Source organism: Elephas maximus, chromosome 4 (assembly GCF_024166365.1).
Source record: "Elephas maximus indicus isolate mEleMax1 chromosome 4, mEleMax1 primary haplotype, whole genome shotgun sequence".
NCBI classification, from domain to species: domain Eukaryota; kingdom Metazoa; phylum Chordata; class Mammalia; order Proboscidea; family Elephantidae; genus Elephas; species Elephas maximus.
This window is the reverse complement of record NC_064822.1, coordinates 160,660,045-160,674,386: the sequence shown is the minus strand read 5'-3', so window position 1 is coordinate 160,674,386 and position 14,342 is coordinate 160,660,045. Positions and strand designations below refer to the sequence as shown.

Below are 14,342 nucleotides of genomic sequence, written 5' to 3'. Positions count from 1 at the left end.
ATTGGACTGGACAATGGGTTGAAGAGAGATGCTCGTGAGGCGTGAGCTACTTGGTTCGGGTGGACACTTGAGACAATGTTGGCATCTCCTGCCTGGAGGGGAGGTGCAAGGGTAGAGGGAGTTAGAAGCTGGCAAAACAGTCACGAAAAGAGAGAGTGCAAGGAGGGAGCGGGCTGGCTTATGGGGGGGAAGGTAATTGGGAGTATGTAGCAAGTCGTGTATGGGTTTTTGTGTGAGAGACTGACTTGATTTGTAAACTTTCACTTGAAGCACAATAAAAATTATTAAAAAAAAAAAATGAGAGGCAGAAAAAGCAGCAAACCTTGATTCTGGTTCTGGCTCTGCCTCTAACTTGTTGGGTGACCACAGATAATTAACCTTTCTGGTCCTCAATTCCTTTATCTGCAAGTTAACAGAGGCTGGATCAGATGATCTCTAGATAACATTCCAACTATAATAGTCAAACAGAAAAATGCATGTTCTGAGGACAAAGTCGTATCCATATTAAAAACCAAACCTGTTGCTGTCAAGTTGATTCTGGCTTAAGGCGACCTCATGTGTTACAGAGTAGAACTGCTCCATAGGGTTTTCTTGGCTGTAATCTTTATGGAAGCAGATTGCAAGGCCTTTCTGTGGTGCCACAGGTGGGTTTGAATTGCCAACCTTTAGGTTAGTAGTCAAGCACAAACTGCGCCATCCAGAGACCTTTATTCATATCAGGGGGTCTCTAATGCGGTTCTACCTGATTCTCAAACACTTGTGGAAAACATGCTTCTTTGAGGCAAGTGATGGAGAAAAACTGGATTTTGCTATGCTTTTCAGAAATGAATGTCAGAATCACCAGGCTTATTAAAATACAGCCTGTGGGAAGAAGTCCAGACAAAAGGTCTAGGTGCTCCCTGACTGACAAGTGAATTCAAGCCCTCACTTAGAATCTGTAGAAAGTATAGAATAAAGTTGGTGAAGTTAATTACCTCAAGCTTGGAGGTAAAAAACTCAACCTCTTATATGAAAGGTATGCGTCAGGGTTGTATCCTTTCACCATATTTATTCAATCTGTGTGCTGAGCAAATAATCTGAGAAGCTGGACTATATGAAGAAGAACAGGGCATCAGGATTGGAGGAAGACTCATTAACAACTTGTGTTATGCAGATGACACAACCTTGTTTGCTCCAAGAGTACTTGAAGAGCTTACTGATGAAGATCAAAGACGACAGCCTTCAGTATGGATTACACCTTCACATAAAGACAACAAAAATCCTCACAAGTGGACCAATAAACAACATCATGATAAACGGAGGAAATATTGACATTGTCAAGGATTTCATTTTACTTGGGTGCACAATCAACACCCATGGAAGCAGCAGTCAAGAAATCAGACGACATATTGCATTGGGCAACTCTGCTATAAAAGACCTCTTTAAAATGTTAAAAAGTAAAGATGTCCCTTTAAAAAGTAAAGATGTCTTTGGAAAACCGAAGAATAATTGATGCCTTTGAATTATGGTGTTGGCGAAGAATACTGAATATACCATGGACTGCCAGAAGAAAGAACAAATCTGATTTGGGGGAAGTATAGCCAGAATGCTCCTTAGAAACAAGGATGGTGAGACTTCGTCTCACATACTTTGGATATATTATTAGGAGGGACCAATCCCTGGAGAAGGACATCATACATGGTAAAGTAAAGGGTCAGCAAAAAAGAGGAATATCCTCAATGAGATGGACTGACACAGTTGCTGCAACAATGGGCTCGAGCATAATGATTCTGAGGATGGCACAGGACCAGACATTTTTTCACGCTGTCGTACATAGGGTTGCTAAGAGTCAGAACTGACTTGACAGCACCTAACAACAACAACAACGCAAACACAGTTTATAACTAAACAAACAGACATTTTAACAAATGCCATTTCTGATTACAAATATTTGTGATCTCAAGGATACAAGTCAGCAGTCCATGGAACCATTACAGTAAACCTTTCTATATCACTAGACTTTCTTAGCAAACAGCCTGAGAAGTTCAACTTTATAATGACAAGCTACAGAATAAGTTTTATGAGATTATATGTAAATATTCATAATATATATTTTTTAGTCTATGTAAGATATACTGGCTTTGTATGTGTCTTGTCAGATACCCAGATTAGTTGTTACACTACTGGGCATGCTTCAATAATAATTTATAGCCAGTGTTGAATTAAAGAACATAAGGCTTAGAATTTTCTCTCTCCTCACTAAGAACCAGAAAGGGGAAGATGAACTGCAAATAGGAAAACTAGTTATTTTGATCTGGACGATGAAGGGGTCAAGAAATTTCAGAGAGCATCCTGGCTGAGGCCTCCTCCTGGAATGCTGGTGCTCCTCAGTGTTCTGCCATTAGCCCCTTAAGAACTCTCCATACACTCACTATTTCCCATAAAGTCAATAGCCATCTCTGTATGCAAGTGACACCCAAATCTCCATCACTAGTCCAGACTCTCACCTGAGCTCTGGGCCCATATACCCAAGTGCCTACTGGATTTCTCCACTTGGAAGTGTTTTTGGTACTTCAGAGTTAACAGTTCCAAAAATTAAATTCATCTCGATTATAAAGTGCAAAGTAGAGAAGGCATGAGGAGAATGGTAAAAGATGAGACTAGGTCAAATCATACACGGCCTTATAAGCCATGAAGAGAAGAAGCTGAGGGAGGATGCAGAGGAAGAGGAGGTAGAGCAGGTGGAGGAGGAGGAAGAGAAGCAATGAGGAACACTGAAGTGTTTTAAACAAGGAGTGGCATTACGTATCTGTGGTTTAGAAAGATCCCTATTGGTGCAATATAGATAATGAATTGGAGAGAGAAATAACTGGGCTGAAAGACCTTTTAGAAGGCTGTTGAGACAATCCAGGTGAGAGAGGACTGAGGCAGTGGATTGGAGAGGGGCTTATAATGTTGAAAGCGGACTTAGTGCCCCAGTGTCATCAAGGTAATGTTAGTGACGATGCTTGCAGTCCTAGGAAAACTCTAGGGAACAGAGCCAGCACTGCTTGGTCACCTGCCCACTCTCCACCTAAAGAGTCTCATCCCACACCAAAATGCCTTCATTCCTTCCTTCCCCAATATATTTATTGAGTGCTTGCTATGTGCCAAACACTATTCTTGATTCTGGGGATACAGTCATTAACAAGGAAGACAAAAATCCTCTGCTCTTCTGGAGCTTACATTCTAGGAGGGCAAAAGAAAATAACAAATAAATATATTATTGCCTTAAGTTACCTAGTCCTCCCATAACAACAACAAAATCACAAGTGGATGACTTTAAAGAACAGAAATTTATTTCCTCACAGTTCCAGAGGCTACAAGTCCAAATTCAGGGCGTTGGCAGGCCCATGCTCTGTAGGAGAAGATTTTCGTCTCTTTCAGCCTAGGTGTTTCTTGACATTCCTTAGCTGCAGCTAGATGTGTCTTCACATGGTGTCACATGGCATCTATCTTCCCTCGTGTGTGTGCGTTTCTTGTTTTTTCCCCTTTTTATAAGACACCATTCAGAAGGGATTAGGTTTAGGACCCACCCTATTCTGGCATGACATATTAAGATAACAAAAGAAAAACCCTATATCCGAACAGGGTCATCTTTACTGGTACAGGAGTTAGGACTTAAACATACCTTTTTGGGGGACACAATTAAATCCATAACAATTATGTTGTAAAGTGATCAATGTCCTAGGAAAAATACAGATAAGGAAAAAGAGGACTAGAGAGAAGGAGGGGCAGCAGAAAAAGGGGACCTAGGGTGCTGTTTAAAAGGTTCTGGGTTTTGTTTTAATTAAGGGAATCTGTTTCCTGTAAAAATGACTTTCTTGTGGATATAGATTCATTAAGTCATTAGAGTGTAAAATCATAAACCGTTATAAATCTTAAAGGAAAAAGAATCACAGGTCATCCCAACATATGAATCAAGTATGTTCATAGAGATGTATTTTTTATTTGATGAGGGCCTAATTAGGAGCTATATTTTTAAAAGACCTTTTGGATGAATACTGAAAACATGATGCTAAGTGGAAGAAGTCAGATGCAAAACGCTGCAGAATGTATGACTCTGTTTATATGAAATGTCCAGAACAGGCAAATCTATAGGGACAGAAAGTATATTAGTGATTTCCAGGGGCTGAGGGAAGGGGAAATGGGGAGTGATTGCTAATGAGTTTGGGGTTTCCTTCAGGGGGGATGAGAATGTTCTATAATACGTGAATTATATCACTTTTTTTTTTAAGTTGAAAAAAAAAAAAGGACCTTTTTCCCAGTGCCCTTCTCAAAAAAAAAAAAAACCAGTAAGCATAGAATATTGTCAGAAGAGCAGTGTTAAGTCATTAAAAAATATATATATATATTTGCTGTAGAGGATGTGAATCAGCTTGTACACAGAGCTATACAAATAGCACGCAAGCTAGAATCCGTTTTGTTCAGCTAGCAAATGTTCCTGCATAAATTATTCTGTACCAATGCTCAAAGGCTTCCTTCCTTTCTGAATTTCTAAATCTACTTTCTAACCATAAATATGCTGAATAATACTAAAGAGGTACTGACAATGAAAGAAATAGATTTTTTTCCTTCTAATTTTGTTCTGCATTCCATTGTTTCTTAATGAATCAGTTAAGGATCCTTGGCTGAAACCAGTTCTGCCTAACTTAATGAGGGGTGATTTGGAAAGGATTTAGGGCACTTCACAGAGTCAAAGACAGACTTCATCAGCTCATTAATAAAACCCTGAGAGGGATAGGAGCCAGGGCAGCTCCAAGGCTCTCAGCCGCAGACACTATGGGCCTTCTTTCCAGAGCACGGCCACCAGATGACTCAGCTTTCTCCTGCTGTCCATTTCTGTATGTTTGTTCTTCAGATGCAGCCCAGGAGACAAAGTCCGAATGGCCTAACCTGAATTACATGTCCAAAACAAACAAACCCATTGCTGTAGATTCCGACTCATAGCCACCCCATACGTCCAACCACTTTGAAAATACTACTGAAAATCATATGAGTAGCCATGAGCTCTAGTTTTGAAAAAATCTTAATAGGTGCATATCCAAATTCCACAGTGTGACATGAATGGAAAAGCATTGCTGTTGGGGGTTCAGTGATTTTGAAAATTTGCTTCCCTTCCATAATGCTTCTAGTTGAGAAGGCTGGCCCATCCTTCCATTAGAGTGAAATTGCTCTTTACGCTTCTAGTAAATTATCTATTCACCACTTTCTCTGCCTGGTAACATAGACAAGTGGCTAGGAGACTCAAAAGAAATGAGGCTTAGGACTGGCTCCATCACAACCTGTGTCACCAGGCAGGGAAAAGTAGTACAAGCATAATAAACTTAAAAGCTAAACAGCAGTTTCACTCTTAACACCCTATCAAGGAAAAGCCATAAAATACGGGCAACAGAGGCATCACTGCTTAGATCTATTTTCATGGGCTCCTGTTTCTCCTTGAAGAAAAATAAATACTGCAGAGTTTAAGAATTAGTCTGAAAAAAGCAACTACAGTGAAACCTGTGAGACCTGGAACTTGACAGGACTGCCTTGTTTTTCCAGGATATGCAAGTTTTCTGCCTTTGACAGGGTGCGTTGCAGTCTTACCACTTTTCTATCACTCTCTATTAGTGGAAAATATTTTAGTTTTCCTTCTCTGACAGGTTTCCACCTTACACAGGTTCCAGCATTCACAGGTTTTACTGTAACAATAAGACAATCATAAATAACTTAATTTTTCATTCCATTTTCTTTCCAAGTCTAGTATGCTCTCAAAACATAGCTTTGAACACTTTAAAGTTAAGTCTAAGTATGTGAATCTGTTTCAGTGAAAATTAATAAAAATATCTAGAAGGTAGCGGGTTTGGGCATGTCTGGTTTGACTCTGAGGAATTGAAATGCAGGTTCTCCTTGACTGGGACGGCTTATCCTATAAAGTTGCTTCTGACTATATGGCAAGTCAAGGGGGCATGTAGTTATCAAAACTAGTTTAAGAACTAGTAATCAGATTTACTAGTAAGGGACATAGATTTTATATGCTGAACTTTAGGAAAGCTCACAATGTTAAAGGGGGCTGGATAATCATAGATAAGAGGGAAATGAAACCTCTTCCTTAGTGTTGACATACTTTATACCTTTCCTCATCAAACCTTGCCAGCCAGCCTTGGATGTAGGGGCAGCCAATCACCCTACTGTCGCATTTCAAGTTTCTGTTTCGGCCATATTGGAACAGGAGTTTATACATCCTATACTGCTTTCCTAAGAAAAAGCTTTCCTTATAAAAGACTTTGGAAGCAAAACCAGTACCTACCAAGGAAGAGGTAATACCGGGGTGGTGCAAATGATTAATGCACTCGACTGCTAACCGAAAGGCACTTCAGAAGAAAGGCTTGGTGATCTACTTCCAAAAAATCAGCCACTGGAAACTCTGTGGAGCACAGCTCTACTCTGACACACACATGCTGATAACTCTGGCAATAATATACCTGTGTGCAAAGTTTTCCCTGAAACCTGGGTTTCTCTTAATTCCAACTGACTATTCAATACCTGACTTGAATGTTTAATAGCCATCTCAACTTAATTTTTCAAAATAGACTGCTTTGTTTTTCCCCTCAAATGTGCTCCTCCTATGTCTTCCTCCATTTCCTTTCAGGAAATGTCCATTATTCACCCAGTTTACAAAAAAAAAAAAAGGAAAGAAAGAAATCTTGACTCCTTTTTTTCTTATGCTTTACTTACCAAAAGGTCGGCAGTTCGAATCTGCCAGGCACTCCTTGGAAACTCTATGGAGCAGTTCTACTCTGTCCTATAGGGTCACTATGAGTCGAAATCAACTCGAAGGCACTGGGTGGGTTACTTACAATCCATCTACCAAGTAAAATTTTGCTGAAGATTATTCAAAAGCAGTTGCAGCAGTACATCAATAGGGAACTGCCAGAAATTCAAGCTGGATTCAGAAGAGGATGTGGAACGAGGATATCACTGCCGATGTCAGATGGATACTGGCTGAAAGCAGAGAATATCAGAAAGATGTTTTACCTGTGTTACATTGACTTTGCAAAGGCATTTGACTGTGTGCATCATTAACAAATTATGGATAACATTTCGAAGAATGGGAATTCCAGAACACTTAATTGTTCTCATGTGGAATCTGTACATAAATCAAGAGGCAGTCATTTGAACAGAACAAGGGGATACTTTGTGGTTTAAAGTCAGGAAAACTGTGCATCAGGGTTGTATCATTTCACCATACTTATTCAATCTGTATGCTGAACAAATGACCTGGGAAGCTGGACTATGTGAAGAAGAACAGAGCATCAGGATTGGAGGAAGAGTCATTAACAACCTTCAGTATGCAGATGACGCAACCTTGCTTGCTGAAAGTGAAGAGGACTGGAAGCAGTTACTGATGAAGATCAAAGACCACAGGCTTCAGTTTGAATTACACCTCCACGTAAAGAAAACAAAAATCCTTACAACTGGACCAATAAGCAACATCATTATAAAAAGAGAAAAGATTGAAGTTGTCAGGGATTTCATTTTACTTGGATCCACAATCAACAGCCATGGAAGCAACAGTCGAGAAATCAAATGACACAATGCATTGGGCAGATCTGCTGCAAAAGACCTCTTTAAAGTATTAAAAAGCAAAGATGTTGCCTCGAAGACTAAGGCACTCCTGACCCAAGCTATGGTGTTTTCAATCACCTCATATGCATGCAAAATCTGGACAATGAGGAAGGAAGACAGAAGAAGAATTGACACCTTTGAGTTATGGTGTTGGCGAAGAATATTGAATATACCATGGACTGCCAAAAGAATGAAATCTATCTTGGAAGAAGTATGGTCAGAATGTTCCTTAGAAGCGAGGATGGCGAGACTGCTTCTCACATACTTTGGACATGTTATCGGGAGGGATCAGTCTTGCTTGGTAAAGTAAAGGAAAAAGACGAAGACCCCCAATGAGATGAGTTGACACAACAGCTGCAACAATGGGTTTAAGCATAACAATTGTGAGGGTGGCGCAGGATTGGGCAGTGTTTCATTCTGTTGTACATAGGGTCGCTATGAGTTGGAACCAACTCAACGGCACCTAACAACAACATCAATCATTGTTAATATATCCTCCTTCTTGATATGTCCAGAATCTGATCATTCTCACCACCTCACCACCTCCAGACATCATCCTGTTTCATGACAGTCCTGACTTATCTCCCAGCTTCTGTATTTGCCCCTTCTACTGTTTTCCACATAGTAACCAGAGTGATCTTCCTTTTTAAAACATAAATCAGATACAGCACTCAAAATCCTCTAATGACTATTTGTCACACTTGGAATAAAATCCCAAGTCCTTTCTGTGGTCCACAAAACATCATGCAATCTGGCCCCTGACTACTCCTGCTTGCCCACTTGGCTGCAGCCACTCAGGCATCCTTGCTAGGTTCTCCCTCAGAGCCATTATACATAAGCTCTGTCTGCTGGCTGGCTGTTCTTCAGATGTTTGCATGGCTTCTTCCCTCACTTCATTCCAGTCCCTAGACAAATGGCTTCCCCTGTGGCCTTGCTCTGTCTAAAAGAGCAGCCCTTTCTGCTCTCCACTGCTTACTCTGCTTGATATGGTTCAGAGCCCTGGTGGCACAGGGGTTAAGAACTTGGCTGCTAACCAAAAGGTCGGCAGTTCCAATCCACCAGCTGGTCTTTGGAAACCCTATGGGGCAGTTCTACTATGTCCTATAGGGTCACTATGAGTTGGAATCGAGTTGACAGTGATGGGTTTTTGGTTTTGGTTAACACATACCGAGGAGCCCTGGTGGCACAGTGTTTAAGTGTTCAGCTGCTAACCAAAAGATTGGTGGTTTGAACCCACCAGCCACTCTGTGGGAGAAAGATGCCGCAGTTGGTTTCCATGAAGATTACAGCCCTGAGACCTTATGGGGCAGTTCTACTCTGTCCTATAGGGTCATTATAAGTCGAAATCTACTGTACAGCAATGGATGTTTTGGTTTTAATACATACCCCTTTTCTACTTCAGTGAAGGCACTGCTGAAACAGTTGCTCTCTGGGAGGGTTTTGAGAAATTTCATTAAAGTGGTAAGTGCTTAGAGGGTAGTTAGATCTCTTTGCTTTTATGTAGTTATTAGATCAATATTTGGTCACCACAAGGCTAATATATTTAGTTTTAGAGAACAAATTGGGGACTCTGCTTGGTTTGAGTTGTTTTGAAAAGTCTTTTGATTGTACTCAATTCAAATCCTGGAACAATGGTATAACTGGTGTGGTTTAAACATTTAACCTTCAACCACAGTCGATCAGATAATGTGAGTCAGACGGGATCCCACTAGATAAGAAAACCTTTTCAGTTTACAACGTGCCTTTGCAGAAAAATTCTACCAACCTCATGAGGAATAAGGAGTTTAAACAGTAGTGTGGGAGAGAGCGGCCCCCCAAATTAAGTTTTAATATATAAGTGAATAATGCACAGAGGAACTTATTACCCATTTGATTGATTTATTTTAGGAATCGTATGATCAAACTAAAGACAGAAGGGATTGTTATGCTGTGTGAAGTGCTAATTAGGATCAGGGGTGTGGTCCTTGGTATGTAGTGACCTACTCAGCAAAATAAGAGAAAACTGACAAAATACAAAGAAGGAACACCTAATATGAAGTCAAGAAGCCCTTTTGGAGAGTCTATTATTTTTTCTGGCTAAAAGACTGAGATGGTTAAGGTTATGTGTCAACTTGGCTAGGCCATGATACTCAGTGGTTCAGCAGATATGATGTAATCACCTTCTATGATGTGATCTGTTATGAACAGCCAATCAATTGAAAAGCGAGTTTCCTTGGGAGTGTGGCCCACATTCAATATATATGGATGTTTTGGCAAAGCTTGATCTCTCTCGATCCTGCATCCAACTTATCATCCTCTGACATCTGGTTCTTGGGACTTGAGCCAGCAGCCGGCCATATGATCTGCGGGTTTTGGAATTCATCAGCTCCCACAGCCCTATGAGCCAGCATCCTGCCATCTGACCTGCAGATTTTGGGTTCGTCAACCCCCGCAACCATGTGATTCAGGAGGAACCTCCAGCCTGATGCCTAACCCACGTTTGGGACTTGCCAGCCTCCACAACTGTGTGAGGCATTTCCTTGAAATAAATCTCTCTCTATATATGCTTCACTGGTTTTGCTCCTCTAGAGAACCCAGCCTACAACATTCGGTGCCAAGAGTGGTTCTAGAGGAACAAAATAATAAGGATGAGCTTTCCGTATTGCCTCTCAAGTCTGGCTAGCCTTGAAGGCCTGATGACTCTGCCTCCAGTAGTAAAGAGGACACTGTTAATCTGTGGTATGAGATTGCAATAGAAATATGCAAAATATCACCACCAGTGGATCAGATATTTGTGGGAGACAAGGCTCTGGATGATTACATATTTGATTCTTTTCTACAATTTTGTCAGAATGAGAAGTATAAGGAAGCTGGTTGGTTGGGTCTATTTTCACTAGACAAAGTAGTGAAAGAAAGGAATGACTTCAAAGCTTCAGAGCTGCAATTCAAGTACTGCATACAAGATCTGAAAGAAAGCCTTATTTCTTATAGTTACAGAGATAATATTGATGAAAACCAAACCCAGAGTCTTATCGTAAGAGTGGCTGAATTACAATGCCAATTGAATTCCCAACCATGAATGGTGTCCCTAGGAGTGGAATAGCTAGGAAACTGACTATTTACTTTGTAAATATTCTAGGTTAAGTGAATGACAGTCTAACTTGAATTGCCAGAATAGAGTCACAGCCCCTGAATCAATTTCCAGACTTGAACCAGTTTACAGATCCACAACCCTTTGAATGAAGGGGAGGATATGTCCCCGTGAGGTAGGACCACACTAAACTGACAAAAATGTATACTGTTAATCTTTCTCCCAGCCTTCCCCAAAGGGATCCGTGGCCTTTTATGAGAGGGGCTGTTCATTGGGGAAAAGAGAATAATCAGATTTTTCAGGGATTAATGGAAACTGGCTATGACACTATTTCCAGGAGACCCAAAACATCACTGTGGTCCACTAGTCAGAGTAAGGGCATATGGAGGTCATATCATTAATGGAGTCTTAGCTCAGGTCATCTCACAGTGGATCCAGTGGATCCCTGAGCCCATCTGATAGTGATTTCCCCAGTTTCGGAATGCATAATTGGAAAAGGCATACGTAGCAACTGCAGAACCCTCACATTGGATCTCTGACATGTGAAATAAGGGCTATTATGGTAGCAAAAGCCAAGTGGAAGCCATTAGAACTGCCCCTACCTAGAAAATAGTAAACCAAAAGAAATACCGCATTCCTGGAGGGATTTCACCATCAAGATCTTGAAAAAGGCAAGGGTGGTGATTCCCGCCACAACCCCGTTCAACACACCTATTTGGTTTGTGCAAAAAATAGATGGATCTTGGAGAATGAGTGGACTGTTGAAAACCAGGTGGTGACTCCATTGCAGCTGCTCTTCCAGATGTGGTTTTACTGCTTGAGCAAATTAATACATCTCCTGGTACCTAGTATGCAGCTACTGATCTGGCCAATGCCTTTTTCTCCATACCTATTTTGAAGGAACACCAGAAGCAGTTTGTCTTCAGCTGGCTAGGCCAGCAATACACCTTCACTGTCCCACCTCAGAAGTAGGTATATCAACTCTCCAGCCTTATGTCATAATTTAGTCCGCAAGGAACTTGATCGTCTTTCCCCTCCACAAGACATCGCACACGTCCATTCCACTGATGATATTATGATGACTGGAACTAGTAAGGAAGAAGTGTCCATGACTCTGGATTTATTGGTAAAATATTTGCATGCTTGAAGGTTACAAATTAATCCCTCAAAATTCAGGTACCTTCCACCTCATTGAAATTTCTAGGAGTCCACTGGTGTGGGGCATGTGGAGATATTCCTTCTAAAGTAAAGGATAAGTTGTTACATCTGGAAGCATAGTACTGGATGGGCCTCTTTGGGTTTTGGAGGCAACATATCCCTAATTTGAGTGTGCTACTCTGGCCTATTTATCAAATGACTTGAAAAGCTGCTAGTTTTCAGTGGGGCCCAGAACAAGGCTCTTCAACAGGTTCAGGCTGCTGTGCAAGTGGTAGTGCCACTAGGGCCATATGATCCAACTTCTCCAATGGTGCTTGAAGTGTCAGTGGCAGATGGAGATGCTGTTTAGAGTCTATTGTAGGCCCCTACTGATGAATCACAGCACAGACCCTTAGGATTTTGGAGCAAAGCCCTGCCATCCTCTGCAGGTAACTACTTTCCTTTTGGGAAACAGCTTTTGGCTTGTTATTGGGCCTCAGTAGAGACTGAAGCCTTAACCATGGGCCACCAAGTCACCATGCAGCCTGAGCTGCCCATCATGAACTGGGTGTTGTCTGACCCACAGAGTCATAAAAATTGGATGTGCACAGTGGCATTCCATCATTAAATGGAAATAGTACATATAAGATCGGGCCCAAGCAGGACATGAATGCACAAGTAAGTTGCATGAGGAAGTGGCTCAAATGCCCTTCCTTGGTCTGCACTCCTGTCACATTACCTTCCATCTCCCAGTCTGCACCTATGGCCTCGTAGGGAGTTCCTTATGACTTGCTGACTGAAGAAGAGAAAACTGCCTGGCTTACAGATGGTTCCGCGAGATATGCAGGCACCACTTAAAAGTGGACAGCAGCAGCACTGCAGACCCTTTCTGGGACCTTCCTGAAGGACAGTGTTGAAGGGAAATCCTCCCAGTGGGCAGAACTTCAAGCAATGCACATGGTTGTTCACTTTGCTTGGAAGGAGAAATGGCCAGGTGTGTGACTGTATACTGTATACTGATTCATGGGGGCTGTGGCCAATGGTTTGGCTGGATGGTCAGGGGATTGGAAGGAACACAATTGGAAAATTGGTGACAAGGAAGTATGAGGAAGGTGAGATCAGCCAGCAACCTGGTAGCAGGTTGATTACATTGGATGCCTTCCATCAGGGAAAGGGCACTGTTTTGTTCTTACTGGGATAGACACTTACTCTGGATACAGATTTGCCTTCCCTGCATGCAATGCTTCTGTTAAAACTACCATCCATGGACCCACAGAGTGCCTTATCTATCATCATGGTATCCCACACAGCACTGCCTTGGATCAAGGTACTCACTTCACAGCAAATCAAGTGTGGCAATAGGCCCATGCTCATGGAACTCACTGGTCTTACCATATTGTCATTCTGAAGAGCTGACTTTATAGAATGATAGAATGGCCTTCTAAAGACACAATTATGACACCAGCTAGGTGGCAATACTTTTTTGCAGGGTTGGGGCAATATTCTCCAGGAGGTTGTATATGCTCTAAACCAAGTGGCCAATATATGGTGCTGTTTTTCCCATAGCTAGGATTCACTGGTCCAGGAATCAAGGGGTGGACAATGTGAGTGCCACACACACTCACAAAATTTTTGCTTCCTGTCCCCGCAACACTATGCTCTGCATGCCTAGAGGTCTTAGTTCCAAAGGGAGGAATGCTCCCACCTGGAGACAACACTGATACCATTGAACTGGAAGTTAAGAATGCCATCAGGCCACTTTGGGCTCCTCATGCCTCTGGTTCAACAGGCAAAGAAGGGAGTTATATTGCCTGCTGTGATTGATCCTGACTACCATTGGGAAATCAGATTGGTGTTGCGTAATGGTAAAGACAAGTATGTCTGGGATACTGGAGATCCCTTAGGGCATCTCTTAATACTACCATTTCCTGAAATTAAATTCAACGGAAAACTCCAGCAACCCAATTCGGACATGACTACTAATGGCCTAGACCCTTTAGAAATGAAGTTTTGGGTTACCCCAACAGGCAAAGAACCATGACCAGCTGAGGTACTTGCTGATGGTAACTGGAATATGGAATATGTGGTGGAAGATGGTAGTTCTAAATACCAGCCACAGTCATGTGTCCAGTTGCAGAAATGACTAATTCTTTTCAGTATTTCTTCATTGTTTTGTTATGCATGTATGTTCATCCATATATATATATATATATATGCATATATAGACATTCCATTACTTATTATAAAATATAAGATTTAAACAGGGCTAGTTTAGTGCATTTTTAGTTGTACACATTAGTTATGTTAGGCACAAGTATGACTTTATAATTGTCTTAAGGAGATATGTACAGGTGCCAGGTTGACAAAGGGTGGACTGTGGTGGTTTAGGTTATGTGTCAGCTTGGCTAGGCCATGATTCTCAGTGGTTCAGCCAATATGATGTAATCACTGTTCATCATGTGATCTGTTGTGAGCAGCCAATCAATTGAAAGGGATCTGTTGTGAG

At 41.5% G+C, this 14,342-nt stretch overlaps 1 protein-coding gene across 1 annotated transcript in view; it reads right to left on the bottom strand.

The window, feature by feature from the left end:
- Positions 1-6,924: 6,924 nt before the first annotated feature.
- The window catches only part of VEZT (vezatin, adherens junctions transmembrane protein), a 93,985-nt gene continuing 86,567 nt past the window's right edge, over positions 6,925-14,342 (bottom strand). Inside the window, exon 12 of the mRNA XM_049884088.1 lies at positions 6,925-7,005. Within this exon, the coding sequence (XP_049740045.1) occupies positions 6,953-7,005 (53 nt within the window). The 3' untranslated portion in view covers positions 6,925-6,952. The remainder of the gene's footprint in view (positions 7,006-14,342) is intronic.